The sequence below is a fragment of the Pelobates fuscus genome, chromosome 7 (assembly GCF_036172605.1).
Source record: "Pelobates fuscus isolate aPelFus1 chromosome 7, aPelFus1.pri, whole genome shotgun sequence".
Lineage (NCBI taxonomy): Eukaryota > Metazoa > Chordata > Amphibia > Anura > Pelobatidae > Pelobates > Pelobates fuscus.
Window position 1 is genome coordinate 160,779,905 of NC_086323.1, and position 15,819 is coordinate 160,795,723.

General features: G+C 41.0%; 1 protein-coding gene across 1 annotated transcript in view; it reads left to right on the forward strand.

The window, feature by feature from the left end:
- Nucleotides 1-15,819, forward strand: part of CFAP20DC (CFAP20 domain containing) — a 340,832-nt gene that overhangs the window by 243,110 nt on the left and 81,903 nt on the right. The window contains exon 14 of the mRNA XM_063427556.1: nt 1,708-1,911. Coding sequence (XP_063283626.1) covers nt 1,708-1,911 — 204 coding nt within the window. The remainder of the gene's footprint in view (nt 1-1,707; nt 1,912-15,819) is intronic.

Below are 15,819 nucleotides of genomic sequence, written 5' to 3' on the forward strand. Positions count from 1 at the left end.
AATACTATACTGATGTGAACTAAATGATTGAAACAGGCTGTGCGTAGGTGGCGTTTTCTGGCGTGTTCCTTTGCATTCTGAACCATGTTGAAATACTTTGTTTAAAGAATTTCAACGCGCACCAAAAAAAAAAAAGAGACATAAAACAGTCTAAGGAATCTAAAAGTAACATACCTTGTTCCCTTACTTTCACCCTCCAACCTTTAATCTTTATTTAGGTTTTGTGTTGGATCTATTACATACAATGTATATATATATATAGCCACAAAAAAATATTTTTGCTTGCTTCCCCATGATATGTCTTGTCACTTTTTCTGCCCATCATATAGAGAGAGAGAGAGTGAGTGAGTGTGTGTGTGTCAAGAGTGCTAGATCACACATTGTACCCTGGTGCTATAATTGTGTAAATCTGTGCCTGGATGTTAGTGAGATGTGAATGTGTATCCAGATGTATTTTTGTGATGTTTGGGCAACTCAAAGATCTAAAATATTAAATATTTAAAAAAAAAAAAAAAAAATGTTGATATTAGTGTAGGTGCACATATGAGAATATACAGGTAAAGGTGCATGCAGTGTGAGTTAAATACAAATAGAAATCTACAGTACACCATGAATGTATTAAAATAAAAAGGTTTTGTTAGAATTAGTTACAGGTTCATATAACTCGTGTTTTAGATAAAAAAAAATACATAATGCACAAAATTTACATGATGAAGAAATGGTCAGAAATACAATTTTACCTCTTACAGAGTATACTATTATAAAGTACTCAGGTCAAGGAACACCTATGGTTTTATCATAAAGCTTTGTTTCCTTGATCTGAGGGTTTCAAAATACTTTTTTTTTCAAGTAAAACTATCTTCATCATGTAAATGTTGTACATTTTGAGCTAAAATTTGGTTTTATGAGCTTTAATATAACCCATTTCTTTCTGCATAATTCTGCACATATAAGTATGCATTGTTAGAACGTATTTTGTATGTACATATAGTGTGCTGAAGATTCAGAAATAAAACATAACATTTATTCAATGTGAAAATGTGACTGATTGTAGGCCTATTTTCAAAACACAAGCTCTTCCATTACTAAAATATATATTCAGGTGTGTGCAATTGAGGAGTTAGTGATATAGCTAGAAGCTAGGCTTTGGGCACTATAACAACTTCAAGTCAGTGAATATGATGAGAGCATTAATTTTATGAATAGGGAGCCAGTGGTAAGAGCATTAGCTGACAGTCTTAGTCTATCAGCTTTGCCCAGTCAGAGGCCTGATTGACTCCTCGGCGGAAGAAGCTGGACCAAGCAGTAGGGTGTCATTTTTGGTGATTAAACCCATTGTAAATGGATTAACACCTTAAGGTAAAATGTCTTCTGGGTCCTAGGATGTCCCTTTAAAGTAATGCACATCTGGAAGGACAGATTGTCTGTGTAGCAGAAAACAGACTAGGATACACTAATACAAATAAATGCACACTTTCTTTGATAAATCCTCCATTCTAATGTTACATTATGATATGACCATAATTATTTATGAAATAATTGATCTAACAAATTATAGTTTGTGGTCAAGATATAATTTTAAACCGAGCATTTTCAAAAACAGTTGGATTTGTTTGTTTGTGCTATTTTTTAATTTTTTTTGGAAACTGTGTAATAAATGGTATTTTAGATATTTAATTGCATGGCCCCTTCTGTGTGTCTATTAAGGGATACGACTGGATTAACTGTCAGTCAAGCCAGATGAGCGTCTCAGAAATGCAGATGTTGGCCAGTCTGAAACGGCAGCAGAATGAAGAGATGGAAGATGAAGGGGCAGTGCATGGATTAAGTCAATCTCAAATTGACCATTGCAATGTTGATATGAGTACTAGCAGCGATGACACAACCACATGGAATTCCTGTCTACCACCGGTAAGTGCTTTTTTTGTTAGCTAAAAATCACACACCTAGCCCTTATTAGCAGCTTCTAATTCTGGACCTGACTAGGATTAAAAAGCAGCCCCGTAAAAAAAAAAAAAAGTATACCTGCCCTATAATGCATTGCTACAAAACACTGCAAATATGTACATGTAGAAAAAGAACTTAAAATTGATGCTGCTCAAATTCTCTCTGTTTGGACCTAATGCCCATCGCACAGTGCAAGCAAGTGTAATGGTGCACTCACATTGTATCTCTACAGAAGTATGAAGTAGATCCTACTTTTTATTAGCCCCTATTTTAGGCTTCTCTCCCACCATCCCGGTTGTGCTCCCTGGTTACCCGCATCTAGGGACACTAGGCAATTGTCCACAGGGAGGAAAACTGGGATAGTGGGAGAGAAGCCTAAAATAGGGGCTAATAAATGGTAGGATCTACTTTCTGCTTCTGCAGAGATACCAGCATTGCTGGAGGCTCACTACAGAAAAGCTCACACAGACATGCTCACTACAGACAAGCTCACACAGACATGCTCACTGACGCACACATGCTCACTGACACACCCATGCTCACTACAGAGAAGCTCACTGACACACCCATGCTCACTACAGAGAAGCTCACTGACGCAAACACACATGCTCACTACAGAAAAATAACATACACATGCTCATTGCAGACAAGTTCACTAACACACATGAACTCACTAAAGACAATCTCACTGATGCACACTACAGACAAGTTCACTGATGCACACATGCTCACAATAGACAAGCTCACTGACGCACACATTCACGCTACAGACAAGCGCAGTGACGTACACATGCTCGCTACATACAAGCTCACTGACGTACACATGCTCCCTATAGACAAGCTAACTGACGTACACATGCTCCCTACAGACAAGCTCACTGACGCACACATGCTCGCTACAGACAAGCTCACTGATGCACACATGCTCCCTACAGACAAGCTCACTGATGCACACATGCTCGCTACAGACAAGCTCACTGATGCACACATGCTCGCTACAGACAAGCTCACTGACGCACACATGCTCGCTACAGACAAGATCACTGACACACATGCTCCCTACAGACAAACTCACTGACACACACACTCCCTACAGACAAACTCACTGACACAGACATGCTTCCAACAGACGAGCCCACTGACACAAACATGCTCACTACAGACAATCTGACAAGCACATACAAGCATACAAGCTCACTCACTAGCAGTCACACACACACAGAGGAGCAGGCACACACACACACAATCACTGTCATGGCTGAAGCTTACCTGGCACTGGTAGGTAAGTTACCATTTTGTGGCCTCTTCCTTGCAGAGAGGTCAGCAACGTGTGTCCGGGGGTGGAGCTTCTGTCAAGGAGACGGAGTTTCCTTTCAGGAAGTGGAGCTTACCAGCAGGGGCAGGACATAATGAAGGGAGACTGACAGGTCTCCCTCCAGCCGCCAGCAGCCTAATTGCAGCCGCACCAGCTGCCAGCTCCTCCTCCTTTATTCCCTTCGGAATTTAAAATCATTTACCGTATATACTCGAGTATAAGTCGAGTTTTTCGGCACATTTTTTGTGCTGAAAAACCCCAACTCTACTTATACGCGTGTCAATGTCTGTATTATGGCAATTTACATTGCCATAATACAGACAAGGGGCTGTGGGGGCTGGCAGAGAGTGTTGACTTACCTCTCCTGCAGCTCCTGTCAGTTCCCTCCTCCTCCGCTCCGGTCCGGTCAGCTCCCCTGTCAGCTCCCAGTGTAAGTCTCGCGAGAGCTGCGGGGTCAGAGCGCAGCCGCGAGACTTACACTTGGACTTGCAGAGTGAGCTGACCGGACCGGCGCGGAGGAGGAGGGAGCTGACAGGGGCTGCAGGAGAGGTAAGTCAACGCTCTCTGCCAGCCCCCTCCACTGAACTGCCAATGCCACTGGACCACCAAGGAAAGAGAGCCCCCTTCCCTGCCATGTATCAAGCAGGGAGGGGGGACGAAAAAAATATAAATAATAATATTTAAATATAATAATAAAATAAAAAATAATAAACCAAAAAAAATTATTAAAATAATAAAAAAAATAATAATAAAAATGCCCACCCCCCACCAAGGCTCTGCAACACATACACAAACACACACTGCATCACACACACACACACACTGCACTTATACATACACACACTGCATTCATTATATACACACACACTGTAAATAAATATTCAATTAATATAATTTTTTTAGGATCTAATTTTATTTAGACATTTACCAGAAGCTACTGCATTTCCCACCCTATTCTTATACTCGAGTCAATAAGTTTTCCCTGTTTTTGGGGGTAAAATTAGGGGCCTCGGCTTATATTCAGTTCGACTTATACTCGAGTATATACGGTAATTTAAAATCATTTAAATTACATAAGCATGATGTTTTGGGCTGTGTGCCCGGCCTCGGGTGCCACGGCCCACCAGGAAATTTCCCGGTGGGCCTACATGTGCATGTATATTTCTTGTGTATGAAAACAATGGGCATCTTGTGCAGTGAGAGTACAATGCTAAAGAATATGTTGATGAGGCAGTAGAAGGACTGAATTCATGTGAATAAAAGAGTAACAAGGTTAATATGATCAAATGCACGTTTGCTAGCTGCTAATATGAGGTTTTGGGTTTGCACAGTATGGACTTAATGAACCTGTTAACTGCCTGTATGGTTCCACTACAGTGAAAGAAAACCTCAAACCGTACAATTTTGGATAGAAACCCAGCAGAACTTTGCAAGACAGAACTGAAAATATATATTTATTTTAAGCAATACTTCCCCTCTAGGATATTTACACTGCTTTAAAAATCACCAATTTCCCTGGTTGTGCAATGCTTATTGATGTGAAATGCAATTTTTATTCTATTTGCTTAAATTGAATAAATCGAGCACAACCATTGAATACTCTGCCCACATGATAGCTCTGCATACATAAACATAACTCTACAGCAGCCAGAGCATCTCTGGTCTAGAAATTGTGACATGAAGTGCCTAGCAGTGGTTGCTTAAAGTAATGAAGCTTTCCTGTTAGTATGACAAAACCCTTGATGAAAAAAAGATGAAACATAAGCCATTAGTGAATAGAAAGAGATTCTCTTGGTACACGAGGCAGCTGTTCAAAGGCCTAGATTGTTGGCATCACTTCTGTTAGACAAGCTTGTTATTTCAGCAGAACAGGAATTCTTATGTTCTTATTCATTTTTTAAGTTCTAAATGTTAAGTCGCATAAGTTTCGAAAAGATAATCTAAGGGTTTTTTCTTTTCCTTTGGATGGTCACTATCATAAATTGTGTCTTTAAAGTCAGTATATCACCTTTTTTGTTATATATATATATATATATATATATAAACCAGATAAAATCAATATTCTCAACAGGGTGATATTTTCATTGAGGCAAACTATAATATAGTTCACAGTGATTTCCATTTTAATACAGGAGTGTTTATTATGAAGGTCTTGAAATTCCTCAACGACCTCCATAAAATGTGTGTGTCAAGTACACTATATAATCATGTCACGTCTCTCTTTTTAAAAAGCACTAGGCTTTGTATTTTCCATGGCTTACATTTACATACCATCCAACTGCCCTGTGTTTATAGGGACTGCCCTAAGTTCAGGATACTGTCCTGCCAAACATTTTCTTTTCACAATGGGCATGAATAGTGGGCTGATCTGTGAATAAGTCAGTCAGCCTAGTATTCACTCTGTAATCTAACACACCCCTTTTCTAGGTGGACTCTGCTTTTCTGGGGCAGACTGCCTCTTTAGGCAGTGACATAAGTTCCACCCACCACTGTCTCATTTTCATATGTCACATTAATTGGGGGTATGTATTTACATGTTTAACGTTATCTGGATCTGTAGTGGGAGTGGAAGCGGCTGTGTTGCAAGTATTGATAAAACATTTCTATTAGTGTTGCTAAAGTGATAGCTCCAAAATCTGAATCAGATGCCTAAAATGCATATGCCTTATAAATGCCAAGATATTAGCGTTTTCTAAACTACCTCCAGTGACTAATTAAAGCTCAAACAAATCTTATCCAAAACAATTACTCCCTAAGATTAAAATTCCTGGCCAGTACCAATTTGCACATCCGCACATAATCACTGTATAATAGGTGATCAAGGCAAAAAAAAAAATGTAAATTATATAAAATTTATATTAAAACGTGCAAACATTTTCAAGACACATTGTACGATTCTGTACTTCTCTCAGTAAGATTAATGACTGAGTAATAAGGAGAAATAGGCAAAACTATACAACCCACAGACACTTATAATGGTGAAATATTTAAGCGTTAAAGATATAAGTTATACAAATCCCTTTGTATTATTTTTAATAAGTCAAACAGTATCATCACTATGATTGGCTTTTACAGTGTGCTTAGTAGTTTTTCTGAACAAAGGGTATACCCCATGGGTCTATCCTAAAAGTATTTACAACCATTATGAACCTTGGTGGTGAAGGGATAAAAAGCAAACAGAAGGATGAGCGCTGCACAACCAAATAGACAAGAAAAAGTGGCAGCAAACCGAAAAGATGGGGCTCCCTCAAAGACCCAAGAGAAATAGAATAAAGCAGCAAAGCAGGAAAAGGTGAACAAACGTTTAAAATATTAAAACAAAGAACAAGTAACAAATTTAAAAGTCCAAAGTCAGTGTGTAAACTTGCAAAGGTAGCAGCCAAAGCCCATAGAGGAGTCTATTTGTCCTTTTCTATAGGGATACCAGCAGGGATGTGTCTACTGCGAGGCAAACAAGGCCCTCCCCGGGACAGGCGGCCAGTTGTTTCCCAGGCGGATGGCGAGGAATTTTTGGAATTTGGAATTTTGTCATGTTGTAAAAAATGCTTGGATACTGTGTGGTTCTAATAACCTTTTATAATGTTGCGACAGTACTCAGCTAGTCTTGTTTTGAGGCATCTAGACGTCAGGCCCACATATTGGAGGCCACACTGGCACTCCAACAAGTATATCACATTTTGTATTGCAACAAATTACATCTTTAAGGGGCTTAAATAGCTTTGCATAGACTCATTCAGATAGCTGATGGTTAATGCCATTACTTATAGATTATGTATTGAATACCCAGAACTCTTCTAGTTTAATTTACAAGCCATCTAGTTTACAGCAGGTCCTAATTAGATATATGGATCTGGTGCAACAGAGGAGAAGGGTAAGATCTCATCCAGTTCATCTAAGTGTTTACTTCTTCAAGAAGAATCAGAGCTATTATTGCCACATGTCGAGGCATTATAGAGGAATAAACTACAATTATTCCACATATAAAAAGAGCTAAATAGATTTTACTTTTCTGCTAATGTCAAAAAGATATTGTTATATCAGAAGGAAAGTATCGTATAACATCATATTCCCCCGGGAGAAATGACTAAACTGTACTTTGAAGTAACAGAAATATAGCAATAGAAGAAGAGGAAGAAGAAAGACAGTCCATCAAGTTCAACCCTTCAAAAATTCCCAGGAGACAGAAGCATCAGGAGACACAAAATTTGAAGCTTTTTCTAATGTTATATCAAAAAAAGAGGAAAAGGTTCCTTCTTGACTCTGAGATGCCAATCACTTCTATTCTGGATCAACATTTTATCTAAGTCACAGGGCCTATACTTAGTGACTTAGTTTTGATAGCAATGTATCTTTAGACAGTGAATTCCATATGTTTACTGTTCTTACTGTAAAAAGGACCATTTTTATTTATTTATTTTGGTGAATGTTCTCAAATGCAAAGTTTACTATTTATTTTTCTCTATTGCATCACAGCTTACACTGTAATTTGATCCACTATTTTTGCATTGCTAAAAATAGTGGATCACGATAGTTTATCTTATGATTATTTTAACTCTTCTGTGATGCTTTCATTTACATACACCCGCTAAAGATTGCTCACTTTTTAAATGGTAGCTATACATTTTTCACATGACAAAGCAGGGCCGGCTCGAGTCAAAAACAGACTTGCACTTTGCTACAATAAAGCAGAGTAGACACTTGCCCACGCATGTAGCAGTAGGGGAGATGGGGACCGTAGATGCTACGCACAGTTCCCTCTCACACTCTTGGTGCTGAAAGCCAGGATGTGATGTCACAGAGCAGGACATAAACCCAGAAGCTCCCAAAAGACACCAACGAAAGGATCCATTCCATCTCTCACAAGCACAGTTAGAGAGGTTGGGCAGACATAATTTAAAAACAAACAATAATAATGTGTGTGTTTGGGAATGTGTGTGTATGTATGTGATTATGTAAAAAAGAAAAAAAAAGTACTTTAAAAATTCAAAGCAGGAACAGACTTATAAGTGGATCAACTACTGTGGTGCCTCACGAACCAGGGAGACTACAAATTTGTTGAAGCATATCAGATTACAAAATACAGATGTATGGGGGAAACACATAGACTATAGATAATATGCAAATTTTATTGCAGTAAAAAGGCTTATATATAATTATATGGTGTACAGGACAAGTAGATGCGTTATATGTGGCTAATGCACCAGTGTCCCACCAAGGTGGCCCTCTGTATCTTTCTGTGATGTAGGCTGGGATTAAACCCACTTAACTTTTTCCAGTGTAATAAATAATTCTATCTTGCACTTGCATTAGTTAACACAAGCATACCTTATGTGACAGAGCTCCTGTACTCTGACCGAGTACTTCTACCCAGTTTGCTTCCTAGCCACTTGCCGGGACATTGAAGCACTTCAGCCCCAGTCGCTGAGGCTTGACTTGGGTCTCTTCGGAGCTTTTTCACTAGACCAGTCTGCAGCTTTCCTTCCTGCCTGCAATGTTATAGCTCTTGACTTTATAAAGGCATTTGTGGCTCTCAGGCCTAGCTCTCTTTGATTTGCCACCAGGCTAGAGAGATTGTGCAGCCAGCCAAGAGGTCTGAAGACTTGGTTAATGGGATGCCAAACAAATCCACACAGGACACACAGTTTCAAAAGGAACTAACATGCTCAGCTTTATTTTTACTCTGGACTAGCCCAAATGCAGATGACACAAAACTTTGTAAAATAATACAATGTGAGCAAGATATTACTTTGCTGCAGAGGGATTTAGATAGACTGGAGGACTGGGCACTCAAATGGCAGATGAAATTTAATGTTGAAAAATGCAAAGTTATGCACTTCGGCGTAAAGAATACACAAGCAACGTATACCCTTAATGGAAGTGAATTAGGGATAACAACACACGAAAAGGACTTGGGAATTGTTATAGACAACAAACTATGCAACAATGTGCAATGCCAATCAGCAGTGGCCAAGGCCAGTAAGGTATTGTCATGCATGAAAAAGGGCATTCATTCTCGGGACGAGAATATAATTTTGCCTCTTTATAAATCACTGGTAAGCCCACTTATTGAATATGCTGTGCAATTTTGGGCACCTGTTCTAAAGAAGGATATTATGGCACTAGAAAAAAGGGCAAAGGCAGGCTACAAAATTAATAAAAGGAATGGAACATATCAGCTATGAAGAAAGGTTAACAAATTTAAACCTATTTAGTTTAGAAAAACGTCGCCTGAGAGGGGATATGATAACATTATACAAATATATTTGGGGCCAATACAAACCATTTTGTGGAAAACTTTTCAAAGCGGACTTTACATAGGACACAAGGCCATGCGTTTAGACTGGAAGAAAGAAGATTTCGTCTAAGGCAAAGGAAAGGTTTTTTCACTGTAAGAACAATCAGGATGTGGAATTCTCTGCCCGAAGAAGTGGTTTTATCAGAGTCCATACAGATGTTCAAACAGCTACTAGATGCAAAAACAGAATATTCAAGGAATACAGAATATTCAAGGATATTATCTTTCTATGTAGGGCAATAACTGCTTGATCCAAGGATAAATCTGACTGCCATTCTGGGGTCAAGAAGGGATTTTTTTTCTAGCTTGTTGCAAAATTGTGCTTCAAACTGTTTTGTTTTTTTTGCCTTCTTTTGGATCAACAGCAAAAAAACAAATGTGAGGAAGGCTGAACTTGATGGACGCAAGTCTCTTTTCAGCTATGTAACTATGTAAATGCTTATTACATTTATATTGCTGTGACAACTTCAATAAAATTAAAATAACCAAATCATATCAGACAACATACAGAAACCTATAATGACATATTTATAAAAGGTTGGGGAAGACAATAATTAACACAAAATATGTTTCCTGCCTGCACAATTAACAATATGCAAATCTACCTATATGCAAGTTAACAAGCCTTTCTATTCAGGTAGTGCATATAGCTGTTGCTACCAATAGATGGTGCTATACAGGCTCCATAGCCAAATCCACCTAGTTGGTAGCAAGCATCAGCATGAGAGGAGAGGACACAAAACATTTAACCACAACAAATTATATTACACACACCCTGCACCTGTAATGGGATCCCGGGTGACTAAAATACAAGAACAAATCAGGAACCTATGTAAAGTGTCCTGCCCCCAGTCATTTTGACTACTGTCACCTTTAGCTAATGACATAAAGACCAAAGAACTAATTGCAGATCATTTACTGAAAATCAGTCCACAACATCATTTGCAGTTATACTCAAAACAATTATGTCAATAAAGTTCAACTGCAGGTCTGCACCATATGTGATTCAAATTGCTGACACAATTGTCAATTGAATATAAGATTTAATAAACAAAACCCCACTTACCAATAACACCATCATATTACTATAAGGGAAGTTTTAAACCTCTCTATGCCTCCACCTGCATATCTACTAACTGCTTAAAAGGATAAAAAGGATATATATATATATATATATATATATATATATTTAATCTGAAATACCTGTTTGACAAGGAAATAAAGTTATTGTTTTGTATTTTTCTTTTTCTTTTTATGTTATTATGTAAAATAAGAGGCTCAAAAGGCCTAATTCAAATCTACTGGCTGTTCTTTCGCTGCCTCTGAATAAATAAAGATTAATTTATTTTTTAAAGGAAGGGACATCCTAATGTCCCCCACTGCCACATCGCCTGGTCAGGTGCTATTATAATATACCGGGGTGTCCCCGCCATTGACTCACAACCAGAGTTGAGCAAACCCGTACTGTAAAGTTCGGGTTCGAACCGAACATTACGCTTTTTACACCCCGGACCCGAACACGGACATATCACTGTATGTTCGGGTTGGAGTTTGGTGATTTAATGGCGCGTTTTCAAAGGCTGCAGGGCAGACAATCAACAAGTGTTTGACTCGTGTGCCCTTAGAAGTCATCACAGCCAGGCCTACTAATGGCATGGCTGTGATTGGCCAGTGCAGCATGTGATCCAGCCTCTATATATAAGCTGGAGTCGCGTAGCGCCGCATGCACATGAGCTCTTATTAGTGTAGGGAGAGGATGCTGCAGCTGTGAGGGATAGCTTAGGAAAGAATTCTTCAAACTAGCACATTAGTGGGGTGCACTTCATATCTCAAAGTCAAATAGAAGCTTCAAATACCTCGGTTATAGCAGAGTTTTAAAAATTCCATTTTTTTTAGTGCTAAATAGTACATTAGTGGGATAGTACATTAGTGGGGTGCACTTCATATCTGAGAGTCAAATAGAATGGTCAAATACTGCTGTCACATTGCAGTTTTAAAACTTGACATTTTTTGGGTGCTAAAAAGTACATTAGTATGTAGTCATACCCTGATGCAGCTTCAGTAAAAAGAGTACTGGATACCAGAAGCCATCACCAGACTGATCAGCAACTTGGAACAGGATGTGACATTCACTGTAACAGCTGTGCGCGCTTTCAGCGTTCCCACCCTGCTGCTGCTCGCCTGTCTGCACTGCAGCGTAACTTTGCGTAACCTTCCCGCTCACTGCCTCATATGCGACGTGGCCACAAGGTGGAACTCCACCTTGCACATGCTGGAGAGACTGTTTGAGCAGCAGCAGGCGATAGTGGAGTTTCAGCTGCAGCACGCACGGGTCAGTAGCTCTGCACCAGGCTTCCCTCCAATTGATCAGAGTTAAAGGATTTCAAGTGGACTCATTACAATTTCAGGGCCTCTAAAGAGGCCTGTATTGTTATTTGTCGTCACTTTCTTCCCGCGTCGGGAGTGGGTCATTTGCGTGCCTGCTGCCTTCCTGGTATGTGGTAGCCCTTTGTATGGAATCGAACCCTGATTCCCCATTACCAATGGTCACCATGGTAGGCGCAGTCAATGGCATTGAAAGTTGATATGGATTGACATACGAATGCCGCGTCGCCTTCTCTTTGGGGAGCACATTGAAAAAGTGCTCTAGCATGACGAGCTGGGTGATCTCCTCCAGGAACTTGGCTTGATGGGAGTTGAGCCAGTTCTGAGGGGCCCTTGTGATGCCACGGTGTACACCCAGATATATCAGAGCTGCTGCAGAAAGTGTGGGCCGTCTGTGCGCGCTTTTGGTGTTCTCACCCTGCTGCTGCTCGCCTGTCTGCACTGCAGCATAACTTCGGCCTTCCCTCTCACCGCCTCATGAGATTGTGCGAACAGCAGCAGGCGATAGTGTAGTTTCAGATGCAGCACGCACGGGTCAGTCGCTCTGCGGAACAGTTTTCTTTTTTTGTATGTCTCAATATTTTGGGGGCTACCCCAATTAAAATAAAAAATAGGTATATATAAACAGTGTTGGCTTCCTCCTCATCCTCCACTGCCGCTTCCACCGTCACCGCCTCCTCAACCTATGGGTCAGTCACTTAGTATAAACTATGTGCACAATCGCAGAGGCTTGTGAAGGACTTTTCTCCATGCATCAGGAGTTGAGCATTTCTCCATGCATCAGTAAAAGACAGAAATAAGCGCTCTCTTTCTGTAAGTGAGCTGCAATTCACCAACAAGGTGTTCCCCCAACCTTGTGAAAAACAAGACAGATATTACAAAATAAAAAGGTGAACAGCGCTAATAATAAAGAAGGTACATACGTAATAAGGAACACTGGCCAGTAGTGTAGCTTAAAAGAAAAAACAAAATACAATAATAGTGCAGTATGTCATAACAATAAAGTGAACAATAAAGGAATGTTTAATCCACACTCACACTTTAAAGAGCTATATAAGCTCGATTGCAAGGGCCTGGATGGAATAATCCCCGTCTAAGGATTTCTTGATACGAGGTGTTCCTGGTAGGCTTATAGATGTAAGAGTTCGTGATATGAAAAACAGATAAAATACACCATATGGTATATTATGTGGGTATAAATTTGACACAGAAAAGTTATCCTACTTACATATACTAGAGCAAGGACCTGCTCTAGTGTAAACAGCTTCAGGTGGAATAATCCCCACCTAGGGATATGGTGGACCCAAATGTAGCAGCAGCAAAATGATAGATAGGAAGTAGGACAAAAAGAGTGACTGAATATATATAAAAAACAGTGTTCGCTATCTCCTCTTCCTCCACCGCTGCTTCCACCTACACCGCCACGGTCACCGCCTCCTCAACCTATGGGTCACTTAGTATAAACTATGTACACAATAGTAGAGGCTTGTGAAGGCCTTTTCTCCATGCATCAGGAGTTGTGCTCAGTTTGAACAATGAAAGAGAATACCCTGCACTCCAACCCTCTCTCAAGTGGATAATTCTGGTGATCCTCCTGACAGCCATGCTTTAGATTTTGATTTATGTTCTTCCAAAGCTAAAATCAAAGATTCCATCGAGTGGTATTTTATGGCTCAGCTGTATTTTTATGTTATTTTAAGTGATTTCCCTATCCACATTTGTTTGCAGGGCACTTGTCCTACTCTTACCCCCATTTTACTTCCTTTTGCAGCCCTCTAGCCCTTTCCAGGAGTTTTTTTAGAGGCATTTTTGTGGCCAACAGTTCGGGTCCCCATTGACTTCAATGGGGTTCGGGGTCAAGTTCGATCACGAACCCGGACTTTTTTTCAAAGTGCAGCTGAACCCGCCGGACCCGAACATCCAGGTGTCAGCTCAACTCTACTCACAACCATTGTCAGCAGGTGTTCGACCAAACTATAATTTTCCTCCTCCCAGCCTCAAACCTATTGGTGACAGGTGGGGGCCCTAATTAGATAGACCCAGACCTCACCATTGATGGCAGATATGTAGGTGGACATGCCATGGTCCACACCCCCAATTAGTGGCATGTCCAACCCTTCCCTACCTCCCCAATGCCCAATCTACTCCCTATTAAAATGAAATAATCCTATAAGTTAAAATGTCAACTAAAATAAGAAATGCTGTTTACTTTGCGACCCCTGTAAGACTGTAATCAGCAGTGTTATAATTCGTTAATAAAGTGGTCTAGATTTAAAATTATGAATAACATATTGAGCCCCACTTTACCCTTTCCTTGATACTGAGAAACTATTTAGAATGTTGCTTGGTTTTCTGTCACTTAACAGATTGCTGTTTATCAGAGAGGTGCACTAGCACTCCAGGTATAAATGCAAATAGTGCAAATGTAATGTGGTCTATTTAGCTACAGGCCCCGGTTATAAATTGAAACATCTGTGTTGGTACTGACATGCAACATTAAATTCATGCTTTTATAGCATTTCTAATTGCTGAGCCCAAATCCCTGATCTGATTTACAGTCTTCACTGGCACAGGCTATTAACATATGGATTTGCTGACCAAGAAGATTTGCATGAAAGGGTGCTTACCCACTGCCTGGAGCCTAAAAAGCCACTGTTAGACTCTGACTCCATTCATATTTAGCCAGTTACTCATCCGCCCAGTTTAAAGGATTACTCCCATCATGCACAACCAGAGGTGGCACACTGGGCACAGCAGTCAATAATAATAATAATAATAATAATAACAACAATATAAGTGTTGCTAAGTATAATCAATACTCTGTTTCAGGGCCATCTTTAAGGCAGGGCAAACAGAGCAGCTACCCTGGGCCCTGTTACTCCTTGGTTGCCCAAATAAGCTATCCCATTGGCCTGCTGCCCACAACAATTTCTTTAAGCAGCGGCAGTGCAGCCGTGTGCAGCAATGTGTCCGCAGGGACCCAGTCAGTGCTGCGACCCTTTAACAGGATGGTGGCTACAAATGTATACATGTTGCATGTGCTTCTGTATGTGTATTTGTGTGTCTGTATGTGTATGTGTGAATCTATATCTGGGTGTTTGTATACCTACCTGTGTATCTATCTGTTTGTGGGTATATATGAGTATCTGTATCTGTCTGTGTATATATATATGTGTCTGTATGTGTATCTGTGTGTCTGCATGTGTGTCCAGGGGCGGGCTGGGAAGGGGGGCAGGGAGGCAATTGCCCCCCAGGCCGCCCTAAACCCAGGGCCGCCCACACCCAGCAAAAAAAGGAAAAATCTGAATCCCCTGCTTCTGGCTGAGGAGTCAGATTTTTCAACTTACCTCACTCTTCCTGCAGTCTGCAGTCAGTGGAGTCGGCCGGCCTCTCCTGATGATGTCAGGAGGAGGGGGCGTGACTTCCACTGCTCTTCTCACAAGACCGCTGTCCAGGGCCGGACTGGCCCACCGGGATACCGGGAAATTTCCCGGTGGGCCGTCGGCACCTGGGGCCGGGGAGACATGTGGTTGTCCTGCGGCCGCATGGAGAGCTTGGATGGCGGCCGCAGGGGAAGCTCTCCTTGCGGCCGCAGGGGAAGCTCTCCTTGCGGCCGCAGGGGAAGCTCTTCTTGCGGCCGCAGGGGAAGCTCTTCTGGCGGCCACTGGGGGAGCAGGCTGTTCTGTCTCTGCTCCCCCTCCCTCGCGCGCTAGAAAGAGACCGGCGCCGGAATATGACGTCATATTCCGGCCCCGGTCTCATTAAGCTGCGCGCGAGGGAGGGGGAGCAGCGACAGAACAGCTTGTCCCCCCATCGGCCGCCAGAAGAGCTTCCCCTGCGGCCGCAAGAAGAGCTTCAGGAAGGGTGGCTGGGCAGG